Below are 18,901 nucleotides of genomic sequence, written 5' to 3'. Positions count from 1 at the left end.
ATGATTTAAGTTTCATTACATTGCTATAAAATGTTAAGTATATTCTATTAATTTGTAGACATAGTCGAAAGTATGAAAAAGTTGAAGTTGAATGGATTTAAATCACTAAGTTTTAGTCCTGACCACACCTTTTTATCTCCGCATTGCATTGTAGGTATTGGGCATGTTGTTGAAAATCTGTCATTTTTCTCTGCAGGGGTTCAGCGGGGTTGTGGTGTTAGTGTTAATTTGGATTTAATATGTGTATAGCAATGTTTATTGGCCTTTTTGTTTGTTTGTTTTTGTATTTTTGTAGAGCTGCACCATGAGTCAGAGCCATAGATTGAACAATGGCTTTACTGTTCATCTGTGATTGTTGTGGTTCAATAAAAATCATTTTACGCTGCCAAATTAAAAACACTTCCTATTTTGACTAATAACATTGAGCTAACTTCCTGCCTAATTCCCATCCAAGCTACAATATATTAAGTTTAATAATTATACAAAGCAGTTTATATTGCGAAAGATTTTAATTTAAATCAACTTGGAATTCAATACAATAAACTGATGATATTAAGTCTAATGATTATACAAAGCAACTGACATTGCAACAAATTTTAAATTAAAGTAACTTGGCATTTAGTGTGTTGGACTTAAAATAGCAATTCCATTCAAATCAAGCATTTCAGTTTAATACACTCAAGTTTTCATTACTCACTTAAATTTTTTTAAGGCAACCGGTTTCCTAAATTTTTTTTAGTAAACTCAACTTATCCGGTCTTTCAGTGTATCTATGAAAAAGAAACTAAAACAACTCAAACTTGATATGAAAAATGGTCAAACAATGGCCATAAGGTGCCATCTTTAATGCACATGTGTATGTTTGATGTTTACATGTTAATATTGGAATGATTGTGCCTATTATTAAAACAGTTTTTTTTTTTTTTTCGAAATACAACCTGGTTAAATTATTTCAGCGTGTGTATAAGTACTTTTTGAACATTTTGAGCACATTTCAACAATACCGCGATAATAATGATAACCGTCATAATTTTGGTTACAACAACCGTGATATGAAATTTTCATATCATTAAATTAACATATTGGAGAAGGAGTTTTAGTTTTAATTGCTTTTTAGCTTACTGGCCGACAGGCCGTAAGCTATTGTTGTCATGCAGCGTCCGTTGTCGTTGTCGTCTTTTGTCGTCTTTTGTCGTCCATTACAAAACTTTCAATCATCTTCTTCTCCGAAACTACAATTCCGATTGACTTCAAACTTGGTATACAGCTTCTTTATGATGATGTCAACAAAAATTGGTGAAATTATTTGGATCCGGATCTGATTCTGGATTTGGTGCCACTTTGAAAAATTTCCCCATTATAAGAGGTAGGAAGTGGATCGATGCAATAACTCAGTAAATATAAATGATATCCAGTGTAAATTTCTACAGTCCAGCCCTGATGGGGAGATGACCAAAACATAATGTCCACATGCTGATCAGGATCTTCTTCTGGATCCGGGAACTTACGGAAAATTTAACATGGACTCTTATGGGGAAAAAATTTCAATCGTCTTCTTCTCCGAAAGTCCAGTTCTGATTGACTTCAAACTTGGTATACAGCTTCTGTATGAGGATGTCAACACAAAGTATTGAAATTATTTCGATCCGGATCTGATTCTGGATTTGGTGCGACTTTGAAAAATTTCCCCATTATAATGAATAGGAAGTGGATTGATCCAATAAATCAGTATCAATGATGTCGAGTTGGAATTTGAATTTTTTACAGATCTGATTGGAATATGACCAAAACATGGACTATTTCTGTAATATAATAAATACACATAACTGGGTGAGAATAAATGGCATCTGGATACATTTCCCTAAGCTTTTCATTTGGCCGGTAAGCTGCAGGGCCATTGGTCCTATTTTTCATTATGGACAGGGGTGCAGACTGTTTTATGGTGCTCTCAATCTCATTCCAAGGTTGCGGACCCTTAACTGTCGCACTAAGACTTGAACGTTTCAGTTTCCGTTTGTGCTGCTCAGCTCAGCTCAGCTCGTCTGTGTTTGCACATGCATGTCCTGTAACACACACATTAAAAACACACATCCAAAAAATGACCCTGTTCCTTTTCTGGCATCCCACAGAGCCGAGTGTACCTCCCAGTTTTCGGTGCCTGTTTTAGTACAACATTACTCCCTGCTGTGTGTGGCCTGAACCCAAGATGCATTTTTTTGGGTTTTTTTTCAAAGATTCTCCCTGTTGTCTTTATGTTTATCAAATTCATTAAAAACTGGAAACCAAGCACCATGCATGAATGGACGGGACTGGACGGAATGGGACGGGACAGGACAGGAGGGGAGGCGGCACCCCCTGTAGGGGAGGGCGGGGCAGGGTGTGCGGCCTATGTGGACTGGTCTAATGAGAGGGGCGCCCCAGTCGGAGGGCTGCTCCCGCTCTCTCACTCTCACTGTGGCTGCTGCTGTCTGTCATTAACAGCCCGCTATCAGAGAGCATGCTGGGAAGTCGTGCCACAAGGGCCTCTATAGGGCGGCCTGTGTCTCTTTCTGTCTCACCACATTCTGGCTTTTTTTTTTTTTTTTCCTTGCTTCATCCTTTTTATTTTTCATTTGTTTCATTCCACCGCTTGATCTCTCCCTGTATTTTATCCACCATCTTTGACTCACATTTGTCACGCTGAGGGTTGCGTCTTGACCTAACAGTAATGAGCTCTTTTTGCTCCCAGCCAGAATTACAACTGCACTGTAAAAAATGACTGTAGAATTAACACCAAAAAGTTGTAAAATTGCAACATAAAAAAACTGTAAGTGACAATACAATGCAAAGTTGTTTATTTGAGAAGATTTTTGTGTTAACGATTAAATCAAATATAGCTGTAGTTTTTACAGGAAGAGTATGTGAACAAAACCAGATTTGAATGTAGAAATTATGTATTTCTATTGTTTTTAGAAAATAAAACTGTAAATTGAAAAACAATGTGGTGCCGTTTAAATTGCAAGACCATAATGTTGAAATAATGGCCTATTTGCTTTTATATATATAAATAAAAAAGTTATACTGACAGTCAATGAAAACGTCCAGGTCAATAATCTATTATATTTTGCAATGAAGAGTTTGGGAAGTGTTTGATTTGAAATGTTTCAGTTGAATAGTGTGCACAGAACTCATTAATGAGTCTTACACTGTCTGAACATTTTTCACTAGGCTTCAGGGAGTGCTCCTTAACCCCCCGGTATCCGGGTGCGCCTTTTAGGCACACTTTGCATTTCATGTTAAAGAACTTCATATTATTTTTTGCAATTTAAATAAGGTTAGAATTCAAAAGTTGTTCATTTTTGCATGATCTGTAAAATTCTGGTCACCAGCTAAAATGTGCACATTGTAAAACAAAAGAAAATTACAAGACTAGCATCTGTCTCCCAAGTGTGCCTAAAACGCACGATTTCTTCCATTTGATATGTATGATTAGGGCTGACCTTGATTTACAAAAATAAAATCCAATTAGAGCAGAAAAATAAATCACTATACAAAATTTAATAGTTTGATTTATAGGTGTGCCTTTTTGGCACACTTGGTGACAGATGCTAGTATTTTTGAACATTTGACCTAGCGCCAAAAATAATAATGCAAATTAACCAATGTTGGAGTTAATCATTGACATATGCCAGGCTGCAAAAATCAAATGATATGTGATCCACTTTTTATGTAGTATATTGAAAAAAATTATTTTTCTTTGTTTTTTGCATCCAAAAAATGGTTTGTTTACATTACAAACGCGACATTTAAAGGGTTAAAAAATGTGACAATTATTGAGTATTTGGTATTTTTATTTATGGCTCAAGTTGATGAAATTGAAAAAAAGTGTAAAAGAATTAAAAACAAACTGTATGAATTTTTTTTGACATTATTGCACAAGTGTGCCAAAAAGGCACACTTGGTGCTTAGTAAGGGCCTTGGTGGACGGGATACCGGAGGGTTAAGAATCGGGTCAAAGTGCTGTTTTGGAGAAAAACAAACATTACACTGTTTAAAGGATGGTTTGTGAAGCCTTTATAAAGGCCATGAAAAGGCCTAAATTTTTATTCCTTACGTCCAAGATGCCACGGTTAAATCCAGGTGAATGATGGCGACAACACTCGTTACTGAAGCTGGAACTTTGCAATGGCAGTGTAGCCATTTGGTTTGGACTGGGTGTTGTCATTGCTTACGGCAATTGTTAATTCATTATTTGTTTCATCTCTTGTTATGTTAATTTATTGATCTGTACATAATTTCACAGCTTCGTAAAAAAATTATTTTTATAAATGTCACCTGGACGTTTTCATTGACTGTCAGTGTATAAAAATGTAAACATTTAACAGTGTAACATTTCAAACTTGTAAAAGAATGGGGTGGTAGAGTTGGTAGAGCGGCTCATCCAATAACCAAAGGGTTAATAATGGAGGCCATGAAGGGGCGGCCATGGCTCAGGTGGGTCGTCCAATAACCGAAGGGTTGGTGGTTCGAATCCCGCTCCATCCTAGTCAGTCCGTTGTGTCCTTGGGCAAGACATTTCACCCTCCTTGCCTCCAGTGCCACTCACACTGGTGTATGAATGCGTGTGAATATTTGGTGGTGGTCGGAGGGGCCATAGGTGCGAATTGGCAGCCACGCTTCTGTCAGTCTGCCCCAGGGCAACTGTGGATACAAATGTAGTTTACCACCACCAGAGGGAGAATGTGAGAGCGAATGAATAATGGATCAATAATGTAAAGTGCTTTGGGTGTCTACAAAAGTGCTATATATAAAATCCAGTCCATTATTATTAAAGGGTTGGTGGTTCGAATCCTGGACTGTCCATATGTCCAAGTGTCCATGGAAGACACTGAACCCTAAATTGTTCCCAGTCGGACCTGGTGGTTTTGGAAAGAGCTTTGGACACCATGAAGGTGGAGAAAATGTGCTAAATAAGTGCAGTCCAGTTACCATTTAAATCCAGTGTTAAATCTACATGTTTAAAATGTTCAATCTACATGTTACTCCATAAATATGTTTACAGTTGGATGTGTTTTTTACAGTATTGATCTGGAAACCACAGCTGCCTTTTTTTTTTTTTTCTGAAAAAAACAACAGGATTTTTTTTACAGTGTGGTCTGAAGAAACTTGAGGAACTTGATCTATAATAGCTGGGTTTTTTTTTTTTTCATAATTGGGAACTATTTATAGGAAGAAAGACCCGTCGTTTTTTTTTTTTTTTTTTTTTTTTTTTTTTTTTATCTGATTGGCCCTTTGACACATTTTTTTGTCTGCTTGTTGTAGAGAGGCTGTTAAAGAGCGCTCGGTGTTATGAGGAGAGAGCAGAAGGAGCGTTTTCTCCTGGCGTGTTTGGGCTTCGTTTTGTGAAAGGCACTGTGTGTGGGGCACAAAGCGAGCTCTGTACAGGAATAGGAGTGGTGTCAGCCTCATGCCAACCTGCAGAAAGCTTATTCCTACTACCTCCACTGCCAAAGCTGGCATAACATTAACTCACAAACATCTGAAAAACCATGTGAAAAAGGTTGTTTTCGCTGCATTTTTTTTAAACTCCTTGTATCATTAAGCTTTAATCATTGAATTAATTAAGAATCTCTATTACCTCTGGATTCACCCCCATTCTCGGGTTGCTCCTCCTCCTCCTCCTCCTCCTCCTCCTCCTTCTCCTCTTCCGTCTTCATCCCCTTTTGGCTCTTTTTTTTTTTTTTTTTTTTTTTTGACTCTGTCTCTTTCTGTCTTCCAGCTGTGGCCCCAGTTGTGCCAGAGCTCAACAGTGACATAGACACCAGTAACTTTGATGACATAGAGGATGATAAAGGAGATGCTGAGACTTTCCCTCCACCCAGAGCCTTTGTGGGCAACCAGCTACCATTTGTCGGTTTCACATATTTCAAGGAGGATCAGTAAGTGTTGTTTGTTTTACTTTCATTTTTAGGATTTTCACTCTCTGTATTTTTATTCCAGTAGAAGTTACTTAATTTGCATTTTTGTTCATGTGTACTGCATGGGCCTGTGAGTTATTTATGGATTTTATGGATGTCTTGAATGAATGAATAAGTGAATGAATATTTTTATTTCGGTTAAATACAAAACGCATATAAAAAACATACAGTTCACACACTTAGTAACCGCTTATCATACTCTCATCTTTTGAATTACCTGAAATTGCAGCAAATAAAACATTAACACAAATTAATCTTATTAATTCCTTTATAGCCCTTGATGATTTGACAAATTAAAGCATTTTTAAAACTCAACGAGTGACACAATTTCACTTCATCTTTCAATTGATTCCATAATTTGACACCAATAACATAGATAGATAGATAGATAGATAGATAGATAGATAGATAGATAGCGATATTTAACATTTCGTCTTACTTTATGCATTTCAAACACAAATAACCCTCTTAAATTACAATTCCCTTCTCTTAACTTAAAAAAAATATTTGTATACAAACAGGAAGACTTTTGTTCTTAACACGAAAAATTTTTAAATTTACAATATCATGAAATTTTAAGACACCAGATCCTACAAAAAATGGATTACTGGACTGAAACAAACAAAACATTATCTTACATTAATCTAGATTCAATTTCTTAAGTCACTTAGAGATCATTTTACCTTTAAAGCCCTTGACGATTTGACAAATTGAAGCTTTTTTTTTTTTTTTTAACTCAACAATGAGCGACGCAGTTTCAGTTCATTATTCAACTGATTTCATAATTTGACACGTATCACAGAAATAGATAGATAGATAGATAGATAGATAGATAGATAGATAGATAGATAGATAGATAGATAGATAGATAGATAGATAGATAGATAGATAGATAGATAGATAGATAGATAGATACTTTATTCATCCTAGAGGGAAATTCACAATACAGAAACACAGCGATATTTAATATTTGTTCTTACTTTTATGTGTTTCAAACACAAACAATCCCCTTAAATTAAAATCCCCTTCTTTTAATGAAAAAAAAAAAATGAATACAAACAGGAATATTCAATTCATCATTCAGTTGATTCCATAATTTTACACCAATAATGGAAACATAGATAGATAGATAGATAGATAGATAGATAGATAGATAGATAGATAGATAGATAGATAGATAGATAGATAGATAGATAGATTTCTCTTAACTTAAAAAAAATTGAATACAAACAGGAAGATTTTTCTTTGTAACACACAAAAAAAATTCCGTTGTTTTTAAATTTACAATATCAGGAAATTTGAAGGTACCAGATCCTACAAGAAAATGGATTACTTGACTGAAACAAGCATTATGCTCTAATGTATGAGACCTTTTGCCCAGTTTTCTAGACTCAGGAAGTTGGTTTAAGGACAGCAGTGTGCCTGAAATGCAAAAGCTTCACACCCATACCTTTAATTCCCTTTTACACCGGTCACACACTGTATGTCTGTTCAAGCTCTACACTGCAGCCTTGTTCTGACAGCCCCTTTAACTGCCCTCTCTGCTTATGATGGAGTCTGCTTTTTAAACCCTGGGCTCAGATTGCAAGAGAAATAGTTTTTTAAAAATGACACGTGTATGTGTAGAATTAATGCTTCAAAACAGTGGAGTACAACAGCTTTTTAAAGAACGTATTGATTCTTTTTATATCACACTTTTTGTTTCAACCAGGTGAAAATCTCATTTGGATTCTAATTTCCTTTACAAGACCGATCCAGGCAAGAACGACAGCATAAACATAGTCACCAGTTGCTTTTCCATTGACCCTCAAATTGCGCAAATATAACTTGCGCATAAAAATGTACCTAATGGAAAAATGACAATTTCACCAAAAGTCTCATTTTTCGATTAAAAGTTTTTGCGCTGGCAAGAGGTGGTTTTTCAGGCATAGCTTAAATGGTATGTCACGCAAAACTGCAATGGAAAGACTCGCAACTAGAGTCAGGTGAATTAAAAAAAGGGATATTGACGGATGTTACATCAAGCGAAGAAGAAGAAGAAGAAGGAGAAGGAGGAGAAGGAGGAGGAGGAGGAGAAACATGTCGTGGTATGTGTGGACACACCAGGAAACCCAATCATTTTTTTCATTTAGTATGAGAAAGAGGGGTAATATATAATAATAATGAATATATCTGTAAATCAACACCATATTTACGTTCATCGCAATGTTCATGGAATGACTTCTCTTGTCATCTCGCGATAATAAATAAACAAAAAATCGCATTTGTGATTTAATGGAAAAAAAACGACTATTCGCACTTCTGTTTTTTACCTTTGCCAAGGAAGTTATGTTTTTGCCAGGGTTTGTTTGTTGGTTGGTTAGTTAACAAGATAACTCAAAGAGTTATGGATGGATTTTCATGAAATTTTCAGAAAATGTTGATACTGGCACAAGGAACAAATGATTAAATTTTGGCGGTGATGGGGGGTGGGGGTGGGGCAGATCTGCCTTGGTGGAGGTCTGCGCTCTCCAAGTGCTTTTCTAGTTCGATATTTAGTAAATATCGGTAAAGTTTTGCGCAGATGTCCAATGGAAAAGCGACTTCAGTCAGAATCAGAAGCTGGTTTGTTGCCAGAAATAGTTTAACAATATTAGGGATTTGTCATTTTTTGTAGGTAAATGAAGAAAAAGTTAATAAAGAGGAAGTAACAGAAGAGATGTTAGAAGTATAAAAAAACAAGTACTTTAAATCAAGAATGTAGACGCTTACTTATTGAAAATTTGAATTCTTGCCTGCAAAAAGGTTGTCACAAGGAACTGGTTAAAAAGTGAGCCTCTTTGACCACAGCAACGGCTGGACATTATAGAGCAGGGGTGTTTTTGGGTTTTGTTTTGTTTGTTTTTATTATATATTTTATAGTTATTATTACTATTACTATTTGAGTCCGTATCCTGATAGTGCACCTAAATTTCATTGTACATTCTGTATAATGACAATAAAGTATCTTATCTTATCTTTTTTTTTTTTTTTATTCTATTGTATTTCTGTTTTTATTTTTTTATTTTATTGTATTTCAAATTTCATTTTATTTCTTGCACTCAAAAATTCTATGTATAATCAAATATTTTAATGTGCGCTGTTTTTATTTTTATTTTATTGTATTTCTCTCAAATTTCATTTTATTTCTTGATGTATAATCAAATCTTCATGTATTTTAATATTGTATTTTTTCAATCAATGTGAAGCACTTTGGGCTACAATTTCTGTATGAAAGGTGCTATACAAATAAAGTTTATTATTATTATTATGATTATTATTATTATTATTATTATTATTATTATTATTATTATTATTATTATTATTATTACCTTACCTTACCTTACCTTACCTTAAGTTCTTCTTGAAAACAAAGGTGCAGAGTGGCAAAAAAACACTTTCTGACACTTTTATTCCAAAGAAAAAATGGTGGCCTATTGTAATGTCAGTCTTAAAAAGGTTAAACTAGTAAATAAAAGTATGGTAGTATGTAATCCTCTAAAACACAGGTGTCAAACATGTGGCCCGGGGCCCAAATCCAGCCCGCCAAAGGGTTCAGTCCGGCCCTTGGGATGAATTTATGAAATGCAAAAATTACACTAAGATATTAAACAATACTTTTATTTCAGGTTCCACATTCAGATCAATTCCATCTCAAATGGGCAGGACCAGTAAAATACTATCATAATAACATATAAATAATGAGAACTCCAATTTTTTTCTCTTTGTAAATGTAAATATTTTCATGTATTTACACTAAAACAAAGTATAATTTTGCAAAAAATGTGAACAACCTGAAATATCTTAAGAGAAGTAAGTACAATTTTAACAAGATTCTGTCAACAATTTGATCTAAAGTGGATCAGACCAGTAAAATACTGTCATACTATCAATTTTTTTCTTTTAGTTTTCGTATAAAAAAAGTTAAATTACATGAAAATCTTTACATTTAGAAACTATCTTTTTTAAAAAATGTGAATTATCTGAACAGATGGGAACGACCTGAAATGTCTTAAGAAGAATCAGTGTAATTTTACCAATATTCTGCCTGTTAGTAAATGTTTTTGTGTATTTGTAGATCCACTGTGATCTATAAGTTATAATGTACATGTGTAAATGATAAACTGAGGCAGAATATTGTTAAAATTACATTTATTTTTTCAGTTTGCTCATGTTATTTGCATCTTTTGAAAGGATAGTTTGTCGATGTAAACCTTTTCATAATGTAAATTTACTTTTTTTCGCTCTAAAACATAGAGAAAAGTTTGGACTTGACATTATTTATATATGATTATGTTATTATTTTACTAGTTCGGCCCACTTCAGATTAAATTTAGCTGAATGTGGAGCCTGAACTAAAATGAGTTTGACACCTCTGCTGTAGAACCGGAGCAGACGTCTGTGGATTGTAGATATTGAGCTTATTCTAACGTTTCTGTTTTCTGCTTCAACATACGAACATCAAGCAGGGATGGTTTATACCACAGGGCACAACTGCTTTCATAAAATGTCTTCAGCTTCCTCGGTCATTATGTATCCATGTGGTAGAATCGAGTAATGATTCCCAGAGATAGTCGCCCACCATTACAAGTCCACCACCATGGTTAACGGTTGGCAGCACACAGGGTGGTTTGGAGGCATTATTTGGATTTCCCCAAAGGTAAACCTATCCAGATGTAAGAAAAAAGGCAGAAGGATCCTTAAAGTGCATTGCTTTTTCCATATAACATGGTTCCAGGTGTTGTACTAGTGAGTGTAATGGTGAATGTGAATGAATGAACAAGCAATAATGTATTAAGTTTTGTCTGTTTTTAAATCCCGTCTTAAAACCGATCTTTTCTCCTTGGCTTTTGAAACCATGTGAGATGTATTTTATTCTATTGTTTTATTTGGTAGTGGTTTATTGTTCTTATTTTTTGTTGTTTTTAAATTGTACAGCTTTTTATGTTTTTTTTTTTTTTTTATCTATTCTTGTCTTTTATACTTTTATTTTGTTTTTATTTATTTTTCTGTACAGCACTGTTTTATTGTTTTGTACAGTTCTATGTCTTTTAATCTGCTCTGGTATTTTATTTTTTATTTTGCTTTTATTTATTTTTCTGTACAGCACTTTGGTCCACTGTGGTTGTTTTAAAGTGCTTTACAAATAAAGTTGGATTGGATAAGATATTTTAGATGAAATATTACTTGGTTTTATGTTTATTCTTACATTTTATTCTTTTATTTAGATTTTATCTATTCTTTTGTATTTTCATTTATCTATCTATTTTGTAATTTTGTAATTTTTAATTTTATTTTTACAGTTGTTTTATGTCTTTTAATCTATTCTTGTATTTTACTCTGTTATTTTGGTTTTTATTTATTTTTCTGTACAGCACTTTGGTCCACTGTGGTTGTTTTAAAGTGCTTTACAAATAAAGTTGGATTGGATAAGTTATTTTAGATAAAATATTACTCGGTTTTATGTTTATTCTTATATTTTATTTAGATTGTATCTATTCTTCTGTATTTTTATTTATCTATTTATTTTTTAAAATTTTAAAATTTTATTTTTACAGTTGTTTTATGTCTTTTAATCTATTCTTGTATTTTACTCTATTATTTTGTTTTTTATTTATTTTTCTGTACAGCACTTTGGTCCACTGTGGTTGTTTTAAAGTGCTTTACAAATAAAGTTGGATTGGATTTGTTGGATTTTCAAAGCTCCAAGGCCACCTGGGGTAAATTCCATCATCGACACTGAACCATGACTCTTTTTTTGTCCATCCTTCATCTCTCAGGTTGCTGAAGGGAAGTAGACACTGTATCGAGGAGGATTCAGAGAACCGTAAGGACGACTGTAAGGAAAAAGAGAATCGCTCTGAGAACGCAGAGGTAGATGTTCACATTTGTCTGATACAAAATAGGAGAAAGGATGAGAAAAAAAACACCATACAGACTTTTAGAATTTGAGAATTAAATAAAATTTGTGTGTTTGTGTCCCTGAGCAGTTGCAGAAAAAAATTCATCAGCTGGAGGAACAGTTCAACCATGAGATGCAGGCCAAGGATGAGCTGGAGCAGAAGTGCAAGTATGACTAAACTATCAGCACACACAAAAATAAAACACTTCATTTTCAGATTTCCTCCTGAGACCCAGGAAGTACAAGTTTAGGCATTTTGACAATAATGTATTCCCTTCATTGGAAACAGAATGATACAACAGTTGTTTCAGATTTTTTATATGTATTTTTATGGAATATCCTTTGCTGTCAACTAAATTTTTTTTCTTTCTTTCTTTCTTTCTTTCTTTCTTTCTTTCTTTCTTTCTTTCTTTCTTTCTTTCTTTCTTTCTTTCTTTCTTTCTTTCTTTCTTTTTAAGCAAAGCTGTGAAACTCTTGTACCTTCAGTGGACAAAAATGCACTGCTGTGTCTCAGGGGGATATGTGTTTAATTACCTCCGCCAAGGAGGTTATGTTTTTGTTGGCGTTGGTTTGTTTGTCTGTTTGTGTGCTAGATTACGCAAAAAGTTAAGGACAGATATGGATGAAAATTTCAGGAAATGTCGATACCGGCACAAGGAACAAATGATGAAATTTTGGTGGTGATCGGGGATGAGGGGGGCACGGAGGCCCACTGATCTGCCTTGGCAGAGGTCTGCGCTCTCCGAGTGCTTCTAGTTTGTGTTAAGAAATTACAAATGTGATGCATTAACTTTTATGAGCAAGTAATCTACAATAACTAAATACTTTTATTTATGATGAATGCTGTGTTTATTTAGGGAAATGTGGTACAATTGGATTAATAACTAGAACAGCACTCGGAGAGCGCAGACCTTCACCAAGGCAGATCAGCCCCCCCACCCCCAGTCACCACCAAAATGTAATCATTTGTTCCTTATGCCAGTATCAACATTTCCTGAAAATTCCACCTAAATCCGTCTGAAACTTTTTGAGTTATCTTGCTAACAGACAGACAGACAAACCCCGATGAAAACATTACCTCCGCCAAGTGTAACGGCGGAGGTAATAATGGATTACATTTACATAGCAATTTTCCAGTTATATATACTCAAAGTGCGTACATTGGATCCATTATTCATTATTCATGATTCATTATTAGCTCTATGTCATATATATTGTCAGCCCTGTGATGAACGGGTGACATATCCAGGGTGTACCCCGCCTTCGCTCATAAGTACTTGGGATAGGCTGCAGCAACCCCCATGACCCTGGTGAGGATAAAGCGGATTCAGAAAATGAATGAATGAATGAACTATAAAGTGCAAACTTTACTTTTAAAAAGTAAATAATTATAGTTACTAGTTACTTTCCCAAAAAAAGTAATTGAATTAGTAATGGAATTACTCCTTCATAAATGTAATTGGTTACCAGGGAAAGTAATTATTGCATTACTTTTTTGAAAAACCTTCAAATATGTAAACGGAAACTGATTTTTGAGCGTGTTTCACAGGCCAGTTTCATAGAGTAGAACAGCAGACAGGTACTGAATACCATGACTGTAGTGAGGCTGGGGTCCACCAGGGCCCGGCTTTTCCACCACATAAGTGCATATCTGCAGAAGATGCTCCTCCAGTTAATCCCACATCTCCACTTTTTTCAGTCGCTCCTCCCTGATACAGCAGTAAATGTCTTCAGTCCAGTCAGTCGGACTCACTGATAACTCCTCCCCTAAATTAGCAGTGCACATAGCTGCGTTCAAGTGAATGGGATGTGCTGGGACAACTCAGACTCATGTGGCACACAGGTGAAGCATGAAGGCAGTGTGGGCAATTTGAATAGAAGAACGGCTCGTAAATGAATGGTTCGCAACGAATCGGTTCTTATCGTTCACTGAAAAGAGCCGTTCAAAAGACTCGACTCATCCGCGAATGTCACATCTCTCGTGCCTGGATGAGCGAGCCAGGACGGATAACAGCTGTTAGATATCAGTGCATAGTAACACGCCACATTTCACTGCCAGTAACGGCGTTGTAACGTTTCAAACAGTAATTCATTAGATTACCCATTACTGGAAAACAATAATGGCATTAGTAACGCCGCTATTTTTAACGCCATTATTCCCAACACTGGTTACAAAGGACCAAAAGTTTGATCAAATATTTCTTTTTTTTTTAAGGATTTTTTAACAATAATCTATAATTTTTTTCTTTGTAGAAATGCCACCAACCGTTTAGACAAGTTGGTCAAAGAATTAGACAAGGAGGTAAGACGGTCAAACTGACTTTTCTACCATTTCGATAAAAGGCATGTTCCATTTTTGACCTTTTGACTGTTCTTCGGTCAGATGAGTAGCAGGCAGAGAGTGGAGGCTTCGCTCAGGCAGCTGGAGCGAGAGCGAGCTCTGCTGCAGCACCAGAGCGCCGAGAACCTACGCAAGGTGGAGATCGAGACGGACCGAAAGCGCGGCCTGGAGAACGAATGTAAGCATCTGCTGTTTGACTGAAGCTCTGGAAGTCACGGAAAAAATTATTAAACCATCAAAAGTCATCCAAAACAATGGTTATGCAATTAAGTACTAACTCCTGTGTGTGTCATGTGACTAAAACAGACAGAAAAGAAAACATGGAATGCCTAAAAGCACTGTTTTTATCAGTACAATGCCATAGATATTGATGTAAGAACTGAAGTGATTTTGGTTATTATCAAGAAAACATGGAAAATGTCTAGATATCAGCTCTGAAATTCAACTCTTATGAGCTATTTTTGTTGTTATCATTATATCTGTCCAAACAAATGTACCTTTAGTTGTACCAGGCATTAAAATGAACAAGAAATTAAAGAAAACAAGGGCAACAAGCATCATCTGAGTTTGTTCTGCTCGTCTGTATTTACTCATTAGTGAACAACCTGAGGGACCAGCTGGAGGATCTGAGGAGGAGGAACCAGAACTCCCAGATTTCCAATGAGAAGAACATCCAGCTGCAGAAACAAGTGAGGGGGGGCTCATACTTGTTGAGCGTTTTGCTCTCTGTTATGTGTTTGTGCTTCGTATCTGTATTATTTCCTTGTAATAGTGAGATTTTTAACCCACCTGATACACTTACCCTTAACACAGACCACTCACTTTAGGCTCAGTCTATCTCAGATCACCCAAAAAAATGACATTTTTAAACCTCACCCCTTTCAGTTTTTATGAAATGTGGTATATACCTGGGGGGACGGAGCTTTTTCTATTGCTGCTCCAATCCTCTTGAACTCCCTCCCACCTACCATCTGACACTGCTCCGACCTCAACACCTTCAAATCCCTTTTAAAAACTCACTTATTTAAGATTCCTTTTAATGTTTAATTGTTTTATATTCATATACCTGCCTTCCCTTTTGGACCTGCTTTTATCTGTTTTTAATGTTTGGTTTCTGTTTTTATCTGCTTTAATAATAATAATAATAATAAACTTTAGCACCTTTCATACAGAAATTGTAGCCCAAAGTGCTTCACATTGATTGAAAAAATACAATATTAAAATACATTAAGATTTGATTATACATCAAGAAATAAAATGAAATTTGAGAGAAATACAATAAAATAAAAATAAAAACAGCGCACATTAAAATATTTGATTATGCATAGAATTTTTGAAGTGCAAGAAATAAGATGAAATTTGAGAAATACAATAAAATAAGCTTTATGTAAAGTGAGTTCCATGAAAAGCACTACACAAATAAAATATATTATTATTATTATTTTTATTATTAAATAGGTAATTCATAACCAGAAAAGCCAAAATTTCAAATTTTAACTTTATCGGATCAACGGTTTTTGAGATATCGCAATTTAATTTTTTCACTTTTTTGCAAAAAATGCCATTGCAGCCAAATTTCAAACTGCTGTAACTCCGCGACCACTGGTCTGATTTTAAAAAGGAAGGTATTTCTGTAAAGGGAAGACCATAAGGAATCTACATCTGGTGTTATTTTGTGCATTTGGGTACTTTTGAGCTGGGTGACCTTTTGATATATATTTTGACCTTGAAATTGACACTGTAGGACACACCCGACCTCTTTGACACCATTATGAAAAATGTAGCCCTATGTGTCAACTACAACACAGAAAAAGTGGGAGGGGTTTTCTTTTTTATACTTGAGCAAATTTCGATAGAATATAGGCCTACCTCCAGATTCCTAGTAAATTCTGTATATTTAGAGTGCAGAAGATCTGCATACCAAGCCTGCATGTACCTTGTGCAGCTGTGGTATGACCTTGCATTTTTGACAGGTCTAAACAAGCCCAGATTGTTATTAATGTTTACACTGCAGTTCAGTTTTCTGATTATTTCTGATAATTATTGATTATTGATTTGGTGGAGGAGGTCTCAGAAGAGTTTGGTGATCCCATCCTATCCTATCCTATCAAAGGATGTAACGATTACTGGTATAACGATAAACGGCGGTAAAATTGCAGACGGTTAGTATTACCGTTTAAATTCTAATTATCATGATAATCATGTTTGATTACCGCACTTTTAGGAGAAAAAAACGCCTTTGTAAAAATCTGCTTTTATGTCAAATATTTGAGTATAGTTTCAATTTATGACAATTTTAATTTTATATACCGAATATTTGGAACCAATATTCACATTTAAAGTCTTTGAAAAGGTTTGTTAAAGATCTTTGTGTTATTTATGCAATAAATTATATACATTTTTCAAATTGGATTTTATATTTTTTGGTGTTTTTTTGTCATTTTATGTTTTTATAGTAGGTGAATGTGAAAAAAATAATAGAGTTGATATAAATGAAGTTGTGCTGAAAAAAAAAAAGATCCCAAACATGGGTATAGTAAACATTTGTTTATATAGTATATAAAGGCAAAATCAAAAAGACTGAAAAACAGCCAAAATAGGCTCAGAAGGTACATTGTACCTATTATTTTATTTGTTTTTTTTGTTGTTGTTTTTTTTTTCAAAATACAACTTGGTTAAATTATTTCAGTGTGTGTATTAGTACTTTTTTAACATTTTGAGCACAATTTCAACAATACCGCGATAATAATGATAACCGTGATAATTTTGGTCACAATAACCGTGATATGAAATTTTGATATCGTTACATCCCTAATCATATCATATCATATCATATCATATATCATATCATGCAACTTTATTTATAAAGCACTTTAAGAACTTAACAGCTGGCCAAAGTGCCGTACACAAATCATAAAACAAGGAAATAAATATGTAAAAACAGTGATAACACAGCGTGCAAACCGGGCTAAGAATGACAAAATACAGCCATCATAAAAACAAAGACAAATTAAAATCTGATAAAAAACAGCATAAGAAATATTTAAAAAAAAAACCATCTCACTCACTGATTAAAAGCCAATGAGAAAAAGTGCATTTTCAGACATGATTTAAAGACACGCAGAGACAGTCACTATCTAAGGGCAACTGGTTCCACAGCTCTGGGGCAACAACAGAAAAGGCACAGTCCCCATGAAGCTTCTTTTTTGTACACAAAATTTTATCAGAATTGGAGGTGGTGAGGTTTAACTCAATGGGTGAACTGAGCTGGAATGACTCTTTATTTTCTTTATTTATTTTTCCTTGCTTAAAGTACAGTTTATTTCCTTTATTTCCTTTTAGTTTAAATTGTTTTAATTGTACAGTTTATTTCCTTTTAGTTTAGTTTAAATTGTTTAAATTGTACTGTTTGTTTCCTTTTAGTTTAACCCTTTCATGCATGAATTATGACAACCTTAATCAAGATTTATTTCCTGAGTGTTTTTATTCCTCTTTAGGAATGAAAAAAAAAACAAAAAAACAATACAATTGAAATATTTTTTATGAACCTATTTTTCACGGAGTTCCAAAAATGTCCACTCAGCTTGATAACATGTATTTACTAATATATTGTGTGAAAACTATGGAATAAAAACATTTTTAATGCTGCTAATCTGCTGTTTTCTCACATTTTAACATACTCTAATAGTCACTACTCACTTCATTGAGATAATATGCAAAAAAAAAACAACTCTGTTTAAAAAAAAACCCAAATGTTGATTGTAGTTTCAAAACAATAGTAAGCAATTGATTTAACCCTTTCATGTATGAATTATGAGAACCCTGATTGAGATTTTTTTTTACTGAGTGTTTTTATTCCTCTTTAGGCATGAAAAAAAATAATGTGATTGAAATTGTTTTTATGAATCTGTTTTTCATGGAGTTGCAAAAATGTCTACTCAGCTGAACACCATGTGTTTAGTTTTTGAAGCAAAGAAACATGTATTTACTGATACACTGTGTGAAAACTATGAAATCATTTTTAAAATATTGTTAATCTGATGTTTTGTCACATTTGAACAAACTCTAATACTAGTTATTACTCACTTTATGGCGATTATATGCAAAAAAAAAAACAAAAAACTTAATGTTAATGACAGTCTAACAACAATAACAAGTACTTGGTTTACACTCAAACATGTCACCGCAGATCATGTTTATCAACAACAGAAAAGTTACAGTAACGGTATGAATTGCAGTGTATGTTATGATGCTTAAGTGTCCACTGTGCTGGCTGATATGGAACTAAAATAATAAAATCCTTGAAAATACGATAAGAGAACAGCTGTAAAATAGCTGTCCACTGTAGTGACCATTATGCATGAAAGGGTTAAATTGTTTTAATTGTACAGTTTATTTCGTTTTAGTTAATTTTAAATTCTTTAAATTGTACTGTTTGTTTCTGTTTAGTTTAAATTGTTTTAATTGTACAGTTTATTTCTTTTATTTCCTTTTAGTTTAGTTTAATTGTTTACGTTAGTCGTGTGAAGGGAACTCGCAAAGTAAGAATTTCATTGCTCAGTACTGCTGTGTATATGACAATAAAGTTATTAAATCTTGAATCAAATACTGCACTGTAGTTCCAAAGTTGTATTCATAACCCTTAACAATTAACACAAACATAATATTTTATCCTCCTGAGAC

At 34.2% G+C, this 18,901-nt stretch overlaps 1 protein-coding gene across 2 annotated transcripts in view; it reads left to right on the top strand.

The window, feature by feature from the left end:
- LOC115415158 (rho-associated protein kinase 2-like) overlaps positions 1 to 18,901 on the top strand; it is a 119,701-nt gene that overhangs the window by 52,360 nt on the left and 48,440 nt on the right. For both annotated transcript variants that reach the window (XM_030128633.1, XM_030128632.1), the window contains exons 9-14: positions 5,759 to 5,918; positions 11,756 to 11,849; positions 11,966 to 12,045; positions 14,131 to 14,179; positions 14,261 to 14,396; positions 14,816 to 14,907. In XM_030128633.1, coding sequence (XP_029984493.1) covers positions 5,759 to 5,918; positions 11,756 to 11,849; positions 11,966 to 12,045; positions 14,131 to 14,179; positions 14,261 to 14,396; positions 14,816 to 14,907 — 611 coding nt within the window. The remainder of the gene's footprint in view (positions 1 to 5,758; positions 5,919 to 11,755; positions 11,850 to 11,965; positions 12,046 to 14,130; positions 14,180 to 14,260; positions 14,397 to 14,815; positions 14,908 to 18,901) is intronic.

This window comes from Sphaeramia orbicularis, chromosome 24, assembly GCF_902148855.1.
Source record: "Sphaeramia orbicularis chromosome 24, fSphaOr1.1, whole genome shotgun sequence".
Taxonomy (NCBI): domain Eukaryota; kingdom Metazoa; phylum Chordata; class Actinopteri; order Kurtiformes; family Apogonidae; genus Sphaeramia; species Sphaeramia orbicularis.
The sequence above is the reverse complement of the archived record's forward strand: the minus strand, read 5'-3'. Positions and strand labels throughout refer to the sequence as shown.